This window comes from Solanum dulcamara, chromosome 7 (genome assembly GCF_947179165.1).
Source record: "Solanum dulcamara chromosome 7, daSolDulc1.2, whole genome shotgun sequence".
In the NCBI taxonomy this organism is placed as follows: domain Eukaryota; kingdom Viridiplantae; phylum Streptophyta; class Magnoliopsida; order Solanales; family Solanaceae; genus Solanum; species Solanum dulcamara.
In genome coordinates, this window is record NC_077243.1 from 10636263 (window position 1) to 10647446 (window position 11184).

An 11184-nucleotide genomic window follows, 5' to 3' on the forward strand; every position below is an offset into this window, starting at 1 on the left:
TTTAAAAATTTGTTCAAAAGAAAATATCACCTTTTTTATATTTAAATTATTTTTTTAAAACCCTTTTTATTTTAACCTTACTGATATAATTTATGATCATACCAATTCTAAGATTTGTTTTGGAATCATATTACCTAATCAAATAATATTATATAAATTGAGACAAAGACAATAATATATTTGAAAAAGTATACTTCAATTTCTAGTCAATGGCACAATGCTTAATTAAATTTCCTAATTTAAATGATTCATAGCTCCCCGCTAACGTTTTCAGCCCAAAGGGCAGTATTGTCATTTGACACTTCGACCTCTGCTTTTATAAGCACTGGTTCCTTTGCACGGAACTGGACACCAAGAATCAGAGTTCCACTGCTGTGTCCTCAAGAAGAAGAACACAAAGATGAAAAGATTTTTCCAACCAATTGAAAAAGATGGATCTTTCAAGAAACCCACTATTTCTTCTGTCTCTTCTTCCGAGAAAGATGGAGAACAAACGACAGAAACAATTTCTGAGGGTGCTGGTGAGAACAAGAAAGAGCCAAGAAAGTTCTTGACATGGAATGCTAATAGCTTTCTTCTTAGGATCAAGAACAACTGGACAGAGTTCACCAAGTTTATTGAGAATCTTGACCCTGATGTCGTTGCCATACAGGTTCTACGACTATGCCTTTAATTTATGGTTTAGTAGCTTTGTCATTGTAATTCTTAATGTTGCCCTTGTCAATGAATCTTGATTTTAGGGAAAAAAGGTGTTTTATTTTTGGACACTTTGATTGTTGATACGTCAAGAAATTTAGGATATTTTTCATCAAATTGGGTAAAGGGGCAGTGGTGTAGTTAGGATTTTCACCAAGAAGTTAAAGGGATTCAACATATACTGTGTATACATAAAATGAAACTTTAATCATGTATAAACAATGTAATTTTCTGCGGAGGGGGTTTGGCCTACTTGGCTCCGTCCCTGTTTAAAAGGGGTGCCAGTTGTCTTTCTTTCATACACTGTTTTATGATCATAGTCTATAGCCTCAAGGCTTGCTTTGTGTTAATACTGAATTTTCATCATCAGTTCCTTCTCGATCCTTAAGCCACTCTTCCTAATTTCTGGATCACCTGTGAAGAGAAGTTGAACTTAAGTTGAAATGTTTCTGATTTTAATCACATGAAAGAAAAATGCTTTGGAAGCAAAATGATAACAACATGGGAAGGAGTAAGTGTCACAGGTCACAGATTTTAACAAGTTGGTTAATGCTAACAGCTGAAGTTGTTTCCTTATAAGTTCTCGCTCGATGGGAAGGAAATAACACATATGAAACCTTAGCCTCACCGACTTTATGAGGGGGGCGGCACGGAAGATTGGTCTGCTCCGAAAAGCTGAGCTTCTCTCACCCTCCTCCCTTTCCCAGGGATAATTTATATAACAGCTATGTAATACAGTAACAGTGGATAAGGTCCATTATAGCTTAAAAATTGTAAGATTGTGCATAAGATGAAAGGAAAAATCTGTTTTGTAATGAGTTTTTGCAATGCCAAAATTCTATTTTGTAATGAGTATTTTCAATGCCAAAATGCTGTGTTGTAATGAGTTTCTTCCATGCCTAATTTGCAATAAAATGGAGTAATCCCTTTATGAAAAAGCAGTTCAACAGTGAACAAAGGATAAGATGATCTTTAAATCAGTGTTGCAAACTGGAAACAAGAGCTTGATGACTACAAAATTTGAAAAACATAGAAAACATAGAAGGACTACGCAAGAAGAAGCAAAAACTAGAGTAAAGAAATTGAGTGTAGATATTTGAAGAGATCAGTCCTTATGGGATCTTTTGACAGACAACCTTCTGATCTGTCACATCGGTAAAAGATGGGCTGCAAATTCATCTCCCAAAAGTATCAATTGCATATAATATTTCAACTGTCTTCATAACATATTAGTGGCCAAATGTTTGCTCTTGTTCATAGACAGTCGATTTCGTCATCTTCTCCATTGTCTTGTAAATAAGTAAGATATTTGCCGCGGTACTTCACGTTGTGATAACCTGGTGCAGTTATCTTCCAGATGCTGTAACCCCAACATCAATAAGAGTTTTGATTCTTTTACTTAAATGTGTTCCTCTTCTCAGAAGAAGTTTAGTCCTCGACCTTTACGTTCATTTTCACTGATAACCTTACAGTGTAGTTTTGATGCCTTTTTTTCTCAACCCTTGTTGAAAGGGGTAATGAAGAAAATAAATGAAGTATTGAGGACTAGCAAACCTGACTATGGCTACACATTGATGAACATTCCTATTTTCTTATTCATATTGAGTAATGCTAGTATTTCAGTTTGATGTAAATTTTTGCAATCCATTCAGTTGAGGCAATCTATCAGTTGATATTAATTGACTTGTTTCTTGAACCTACTTTTTTTCCTCTCCATTCTAGTACTTCTCTCCTGTGCCCTGCCCAAGACACCTTTCCATCAACATTCATGCGACCTTGATACTAACTGACTGCTTGATTTTGCTCTAGCAAGCGGAAATATGACTGCTATAATTTCTGGATTTAGTCATTTATTTTCTAACTAATTTGTGATTGAGGCATAGCTTTTATAGTTGTTCCGTAGTCGTTTATATCTGAATCTGAGGGAATGTCATGCTAGTCCTAGTCTTTGGGGGATGTGATCTTGTAACTTGTTTCATGACTGTACCCTATATTATTGTTTAGTGGTGATAAGGCTTGAAGAATAACTTATATGATCTCAAACTATGGGTATCTTTTTATAGATTAAATAAAGTGGAATGAGTAGATTATTTTACACTGGAAATTGATTGTACACACTAATGAATAAATTTGTGAAGTTTCTAGTTGTCCTCTTATTTTTTGATTATTTTTGCATCCTTATTTCATGTTATAATACATATTTTTGGTTTAAGTTAGCTTGTGACTTCTTTCTTTTTTCACTCTCTTCATTTATTGTGTCCATCTTTTATTTATTTGAGATATACTTTTGAACCATTGTTCTGAAATTCAGCATTTGATTAAGGAGGAAGTTATTTTGTATTATTTATAATTGGTATGAATTCCAATCTAACTGTAAGTTGGTGGTAGGAAGTAAGAATGCCAGCTGCTGGTTCCAAAGGCGCACCTAAGAACCCAAGAGAGTTAAAAGATGATACCAGCGCTTCACGTGAAGAAAAACTGGTAATCATTGCTGGTCATGTTACTAAAGTAATTTGGATGCGGCATAAATATATCTTGCACTATCGCAAGTAATCCTAAATTCAATGCTTAATTGTTGGTTTCCTTAGAAAATTTCATTTCAACTTGTTTGCTGCAACTTTTTTAAGTGCCAGACAGGATTCCATTAGTTGATATTGAGAAAAATATTTGTCCACTTGTTGTGTGATAATGAGGTAGTGATACTTCTTCATTGGGTTTTCTTTTCCCATCATGCAGGTGGTGACACGAACCTTATCAAGTTCACCATTCAAAAATTATAATGTTTGGTGGTCTCTTTCTGACTCAAAATATGCTGGAACTGCATTATTCATCAAAAAGTGTTTTCAACCGAAGAAGGTTTCCTTTTCACTTGATGCTGCAGGTGCCCATAAGTAGATAATTATTTTTTAAAGTGATTTCATTTCCAAAGGGAAATATAATGATGAAGATGTTCAGCATTTATGTTGAGTACATTAAATACAAATATACGATGAAACCAGGTCTTAGTGCCCTAGGAGATTCACACAATGATGGAGCTTTTTTCCTTTAGGAGAAGCACCCTTTGTACTCCCGCCCCAACTGACACCGGTGGAGGGGGAAAACAATTTATATCACTCAATTGCTGCTTCAGTTTGATCAGTGAATCGTTGTTTAAATAAGTTATGTTCTAGGATATTCTATCATATTCTGTGGATGTCCTAACATGATGTTCGGTCTGGTATAGAGGAAGAAGCAAAAGAAGCCTGGAAGCAGTTGCAATTTGTTTCTCTTGTTGGAGAGGACTTTCAAATAGGCAGTTTCAAGTCCACCCTTTTTCCTTGCTAACTTTATCAGCCCAATGAGGATTACCTTTTACTCTTATCAGTTTTTTTTAAAAACAAGCTGAAATTATAGAGATTGATAGGTCTTTGCTCGTCTTCTGCTAAAGTTTGACACCGTATTATGCAGCTGCTTGATAAGAATTTTTCCATTTAGCTAATAAAAAGTTGTATACTTATTCGGTTTAGGTCTCATTGGAGTTTGCTTTAGAAGTATGTTTCTAGTTGCCATACACATTTGAATTTGGTAGCTTAAATCAGACCTTCAAAGAAACGAAAAGCATAAATATTTATGTACTTCCAAGGATGTCTTGGTCAACTTGTTGCCATACTGTATATGTGATGATAACTCTCCTTCTCCTTACCTTTATCAAAAAAAATAAAAATAAACACCCCTTCGGCTTACCGATATAAGCTTTTTTTCCAATATAGGATCAGTATCATGTTTGTGTTTTGAACTACTTGAAGGTAACGAAGATTTATACCGGTGTTTGTGTCGTACGAGTGTGACATGTTAACTTCTATCAAGCTCCAGTCTTGAAAATGTGTCACCAACAGGAGTCATGCAGCTATATGCTAAATATTTCAGTTATTTTCAAAACAGACACTGACAACAATCTGACTCATAGTGCTCCTCTCTCTGTCGTTCTTTCCCCTAATTGTCTTAATGATATGCTTGATTCAACTGGCTAACATAGATAATAAACTTGAGAAGTGTTTGTATGCTTAGGTTCTAAGCATGAACCAGATGGTCGAGTTATTTTGGCTGAATTTGAGACATTCCGAATATTAAATACATATGTGCCAAACAATGGGTGGAAAGAAGAGGAATCTTCATTTCAGAGGAGAAGAAAATGGGATAAAAGAATGCTAGAGTTTGTTCTCGCAACTTCAGATAAACCCCTTATTTGGTGTGGTGATCTTAATGTAAGGTACAGTTCTGTTTAATTTTTTTATTTTTCACTTTACTTTGTGTTTTTATGTACTTGTTGTACTTGACTACCTAATTCTTTTTCTGTTTTTTTTTTTCCGTTTCTCATTTTTTTTGTCTCCCTTTATGTCATCTTTGAAAAAGTGAAGATCGTTGGATTACTGACAAATTATCATGAATACTCTTAGAGTCTTGGGCAAAAGCATGAGTTGTTTTCTTGATGTTATAAATCCACACAGCTATTTGTCATAATGTTTCTGATCACTTGCAGTTCCATTACTTCTGAATTTTGACATTAAAAAATGACCTTATTTCATACATTCGAAATTTGTTCTGGGAATTTCTATGATACTATCCTTTTTCTTAAATGTCTTCCCTGCAGTCATGAGGATATTGATGTAAGTCATCCAGAATTTTTCAGTGCAGCCAAGCTCAATGGTTACATTCCACCGAACAAAGAGGTAATATGCTATCATGACAACAATATTTCTTTATTGTCAATCTAAATGTATATACTAAATAATACAAAGACCTCATCAATGTGGTGCGGCTATATCCCCTTTCCTGCTGAAGACTACCCGATGTCTTCAATTATGTGACTGGGATTCTTTTTCTTTTCCCCTGTTGGGCTGTAAATCCTTGCTCTGAATTGCTAAACTTTTGGCTTAACCTAGTGTTATTGATGGACCCATGTCTGTTTGCTTGGTGAAGGAATAGAAGTGAATATCGTTAAAACTGGCGATATTCACTTCAATTCCTTCAATAATGCCACACAAATATGGATTTCCTTATAAAAAAAAAAGTGAATATCGTTAAAACTCAATTTTGATTATTCCACTACCTTGGCAGTATATATGTGTTTGCTAATGTTTTTGGAGGCAGAATGAAAGGGTTTTTGGGGATTTGGAGGGCCACAGTAATTTAATTGGAAGTGAGAGAGAAGAGCGTATAGCCCTAACATGTCAAGAGTTTGTTTATAGTCGCGTCTCTTGTCACAGTCAGCAAGGTTGAGACTTCCAGGAAATAACTTTCAATTGCAAAGGCAATGCTCCAGGTGAACTGACCAGTGGCGAACAAGTTTAGTATACTAGGGCGCTTTAGAGAACCACGTCGAAGGAACTTGGCAAAATGACCCTGTAACCTGGGGAGAGGGGATGCTCTCACTAATAACCCGTTAACACCAATAATCAAATTGTTGAATCAAGACGGGCCTGTAGTGTTTCGCAAGAAAAAAAGGTATTTTGTAAAACGTTTTCGCTCAAGAAAAATGCTCGTGAAGAACCGTTGCTCTTATAAAAAAAGCTTTCTATTTTTTTTTCTGAAAATGTAATCACTAGACGTATCACTACAAGATAATCTCTTGTGTGTCTATTATTTGATACTTTTCAGTTACCTGTATAAACAATATTACCACTAGGTGGTCATGGAAAAAACAATATTACCACTAGGTGGTCGGGCTGTGATCTTCAGTATGAGTAGCCCATGATTTTTTTTCTGAAGATAGTAGACAATATCATATATAAACAAGATGACTATACAAGTTGTGGTCACCCAGGCCAAACAAGTATTACAATAGGAAGACCTAAAAAGCTTTCTTAATGTAATTTAAAATATGAAAGATAGACTCTGCTTCTTCAAAGTATTCTTGTTTACATCAAAAATAATAAAGGAATAAGCATTTCATCTTTAACTTCTGTATAGAGCTCCCTTTATCTTCGAAGCATCTTTGATTCCTTCCATAAAGTCCACCAAATACATGCTGGGACAATCCTCCATTTCACTTTTTGACTGGAGAGTCTTCCTTCTCTGTTCCAACTTATAAGAACATCAGTTAAGTCCTAGTTGATGCCTCTCAGATTAATGAAAATTTTCCATAGCTGATCTGCCCATTTACAGTGTAAAAAGAGATGGTTGATTGTCTCTGTTTGCTCGCACATAAATAACATCTGGAGCATAGTTGAAATCTCCTCCTTGCTAGGTTATCCTGTGTTAGGACAGCCCCGTTTGCCAGTAACCAAACAAACCAGTTTACTTTGTAGGGGATCTTTACTTTCCATATCAACTTCCATGGCCAGCATTCCACCTGGTTGTTTTATCTGTTAAAATCTCTATAAGCTGATTTTACTGAGAATCTTCCTTGACTGTCCTCTTTCCACACCATGCAGTCTTCGCTATCAGTCAATCCCTGCAATTGACCAAAGGTATTTAGGAACTCTGTCATTCTACCCATCTCCCAATCATTTAGGAGGCCTTCTAAGTTGAAATTCCACCCATTATCTGACCACATTTCTTTCACAGTAGTGTGTTGATTCTTGATTCTAGCATAGATTGTAAATATCGGGATAACTTTGCTTTCATTGGACAGGCTTATCCAACTGTCTTTCCCTGAAGGATGCTTTTCCACTTGCTTAGTAGTAGGCTCTGATTTTGGGCTTTGAGGTTGCATATACCCAGACCTCCTTCCTTCTTACTGTTAATTAAAAGTTCCCACTTCACCAGGTGTATCTTCTTCTTCTCAGAGTTTCCCTCCCAGAGGAAATTTCTTCTCATGGCATTGATCCTCTCAGCTGCACTTACAGGCATAGGAAATAAGGACATCATGTATGTGGGAATAGCCCATGATTTTAGATGGATAGAATGTTTGTGAGACAGAAGTCTTACCGAAGAGACAACATACCTGCCAGTCTGAAAGGGTTTTTCTATAAGAAGAGAAGCAAATTTAAAAATAACTCCTATTGTTATTTCGTGGTGCTTTGCTAATATTCTGGATTATGGCAAATTGGAGGTTTTCAACTTTTCATGGCAACATCTGCTTATGTTTCCTGAATTAGCTTTTATACTTGGCTGTTCCTCCTGCTATGTTGGATTAAAGTTTTTAGGGTATGTTCCAATAAGTCCTGGATGAGATCGAAGCAGGACCTAGAATAATTTAAATTGCAACTATCTTGTGGTTTTGTCTAACATCCTGACTTTAAGCTATCATGCAGGATTGTGGTCAACCTGGATTTACCCTGGCTGAAAGGAGGAGGTTTGGTGCCATATTAAAAGAGTATGTAAATCTATTCATACTTCTGAATTTCTTAAATATGTCATACATGATTATGCGACATGAAGCTAATGGTTTGTTGTCAGTTATGATTGTTGTGATATTATGTTAAACGACAAATAGCTTCTATCAAGCCACTTTTTTGATAATGGAAAGTGGTTATCACTTCTTAGGGATTATATATTCACTTTTCTGTTGTGGTATATTTGTAACATTGTGACAATAAATCTGCAATTCTTTTTCTCCTTTCACTCTTTTCTGATGCTAGACATAACTAGTGCTTCTGTTACTACTACAAGTGTATCAAATGTAACAAATCTCTCAAGAAATGTTTTGAAAATTTCATCTCAATTGAAACTAGAGTCAAGGGCATCAGAGAGGACTCGAGAAAATTGAGAACTTTTTCTTCGGCAGGGAAGTAGATCTGTCTCTCTGGTCTATGTTCTGTGTTCAGCTTTCATTTTTAGAAGAAAGTAAATAAGTACCCTGTTTTGACAAGGGAGTCTTCTCTCTACCTCTCTGGTCACCCTTTCATTTCCCCTTTTTCTTTTAAAAAAAATTGTTTTTCTTTGGGGCATCTATCACCTTCTTCTGTCTATTGCAGATGTTGAGCTTTTAGATGTGGTGTTAACGAATTTATAATCTAACCACTGATCTAATCAAATGTAAATGATGGTTAGTGTTAGAAGCTAAGTTGCTCGGACTTTTCACTTTTGGTGCCACACCCATGTCGACACGACGTGGGTGTGGGATCCATACAGGATTTGGTCAACCAATTTCTTGTACTTTGACCAAAATAGAGAAAGATACCTATGATTTTTGTAATCAAACCAGAAAAGCTAAAGAGAAATTGATGAAAACGGAATAGGTTGTCTGTAGAAATTTCTATATCGGTCCTTTTCTTTTTATCTCCATTTGGAGTTCACTTCATTAATATTTTCACCTCGGAATACCTTATAAGTTTCCCACATAATGTCTCATAATTTAGACATATAACTCTATTTTTAGACGAATCCCCGCACCGTATCCGTACCCTTAAATGTTAAAATTTAGATCATGAAGGATCAGACCTCTAGATCCACACCTGCTTCGGACACCTGCATCGAGTTCGAGCAACTTAGGTTAGAATCATGTATGAAGCTCACATGATTGCTTTAATGTTGTTCAAAATCTTGTGTGGTTATGTGATGTAAGCTGATGGAAGATAAATTTGAGAATAAATGATCACTTGGGAAAAAGCTTAAACTAGTTGCAAAAACAAAGCTACTTAACTGTGAGTAATTGAAATACGGGGAAGTAGATTATATGGAATTGGAACTCATAAGGTGCTATGTTTGGTCTCATGAATCTATTTCTTTTTGAGTTAATTTTCCATTGGATAAAACCTATGTAAATTCATTTTATTGTCTGGTTTTGTACCGTTACGTGATATTCCTGTTTCTCAGAGGAAAGCTAGTAGATGCATATAGATTTCTTCACAAGGACACGGACATGGAATGTGGCTTCTCATGGTCAGGAAATCCAGTTGGGAAGTAAGTGATTTTCTTCGTAAACATGCTCTTGTAAAAGTAGTAGTTTGTTTTACCACCACCATGTTATTCGTTCTTTTTATTTGGTCCTCTATAGAAACTGATGGTTCCGATGATAACATTACTTGCAGGTATCGTGGGAAAAGGATGAGAATAGACTACTTTATTGTATCTGAGAAAATGAAAGACAGGATTGTTTCATGTGAGATGCATGGACGAGGGATCGAATTGGATGGTAAGTTAATCTCAAAATGAAACAAAACATCATGAACCTAATGACTGCTAAGAAATTGTCAAAAAGAAGTAAATTTGTGACCTCAAAACATTTAATGTTCTACAATTGTCATAACTGTAACATTTACGCAGATTTTACTGCTTCATTTTCATTTTTAGGATCTCATCCTTCCTACTATAAACCAGTAGCATTTGTTTGTGTGTGATATGAAGTCTCACTAACATTAGCATTTTTCACGTATGCAGCTCGCGTTATTGTCATTAACTGTGTTTTTCTTGTTCATGCCTGTTATTTTGCCGCGTATTTAAAGCTTAATATGTTTTATGAATGGTAGGTTTCTATGGGAGTGACCATTGTCCAGTATCTCTTGAACTCTCTGAGAAGGATGAAGATTCCAAACAAGGTTGAAATGTTTATGTTTAAAGCTAGTGCTCAGTAGTCAGTACTATATGTTTCATGCTAAAACACTACTTGCAGATCTTATTAGAGGTAATTTTCTAGTCCCAACTCCTAATCCCCTAGATTAGCCTAATTATTTCAGTTGTTAGTGTGGACACATTTCCTATTAATTTAATGACAAGATTTGGAACACTGATTGTGATGGTTGTCATTTTTAGTGTGATTTTTTTTTTTGTTTTTTCCCTTCCAAATTAACAGACTAGAAGCGTTACAGAAAGTAAAGTTACAATTTTTATAATTGAAAACATTTTTTTTTATAGGAAAAAAACAAAGCCATAGAAGTTTTGTCACTGTATGTCAGCTTAGAACCTTTTCTTTTCTTAGTTTTTTTTTTTGTTGTTAATTTGTTCATTGGTTTTATTTTTATTCTAAGTGGAGGTCCAGGTTATGATTAATTAATCAAGGTTAGGACATCACTGATGATTAGAAACAATATATTAACCTAATATTGATGACTAGACAAACACAAATATTGACTTTTCTAAACTAGTACGATAGGCTTTTGTGGTCTGGTCCTCTCTGAACTTTGCACAGAAAAAGCTTAGTGAATCGAACTGTTTTTTTTTCTTTTGATTTTGAGGGTAACATCATAAGGAGTTTATAGTGTTTTTAGTCACAAAAGAAAAAAAGTTTCTTTTTAAATTTCCTGGCAACTTCAACTTGAATATCCAAAAGAAATCAAGAGAAGAAACTGAAGTGGAAACTTAATAGATGTTTGCCACAATTTCAGATGATTTTCTGTTTTTGACAATCATGATTAATATTTTAGACATTAATTCCGACTTCAAATCTCATTGGATAATTAATTAGAGAAACTTAAACGTATTTGGTTATAATTTCCTCTGAAGGAGAATATATTCAATGATTTAAAGAACCAATTACTCTGCTCTGTTGGCCACCAAAATAAGCATATTAGCTGATACCCACTTCCCCAGTTAATTGATTATACCAAATTAATGAATTATAAGATA

At 35.1% G+C, this 11184-nt stretch overlaps 1 protein-coding gene across 1 annotated transcript; it reads left to right on the forward strand.

Moving 5' to 3' along the window:
* Window positions 1-353: 353 nt before the first annotated feature.
* LOC129895698 (DNA-(apurinic or apyrimidinic site) endonuclease) lies at window positions 354-10349 on the forward strand. The gene is made up of 9 exons (XM_055971445.1): window positions 354-652; window positions 3085-3177; window positions 3433-3577; window positions 4744-4945; window positions 5327-5405; window positions 7932-7993; window positions 9436-9522; window positions 9651-9754; window positions 10089-10349. Exons 1-9 carry the CDS (start codon window positions 401-403, stop codon window positions 10160-10162), a joined length of 1098 nt encoding a protein of 365 aa, XP_055827420.1. The 5' UTR covers window positions 354-400; the 3' UTR covers window positions 10163-10349.
* The last annotated feature ends 835 nt before the right edge of the window (window positions 10350-11184 follow it).

Excerpts from the sequence above, each read along its gene's own strand:
- LOC129895698 (XM_055971445.1), top strand. The coding sequence starts at position 401 with ATGAAAAGATTTTTCCAACCAATTGAAAAAGATGGATCTTTCAAGAAA. Across the intron at positions 5,406-7,931 it reads ACATTCCACCGAACAAAGAG|GATTGTGGTCAACCTGGATT; the intron begins GTAATATGCTAT and ends GCTATCATGCAG. Across the intron at positions 7,994-9,435 it reads TTTGGTGCCATATTAAAAGA|AGGAAAGCTAGTAGATGCAT; the intron begins GTATGTAAATCT and ends CCTGTTTCTCAG.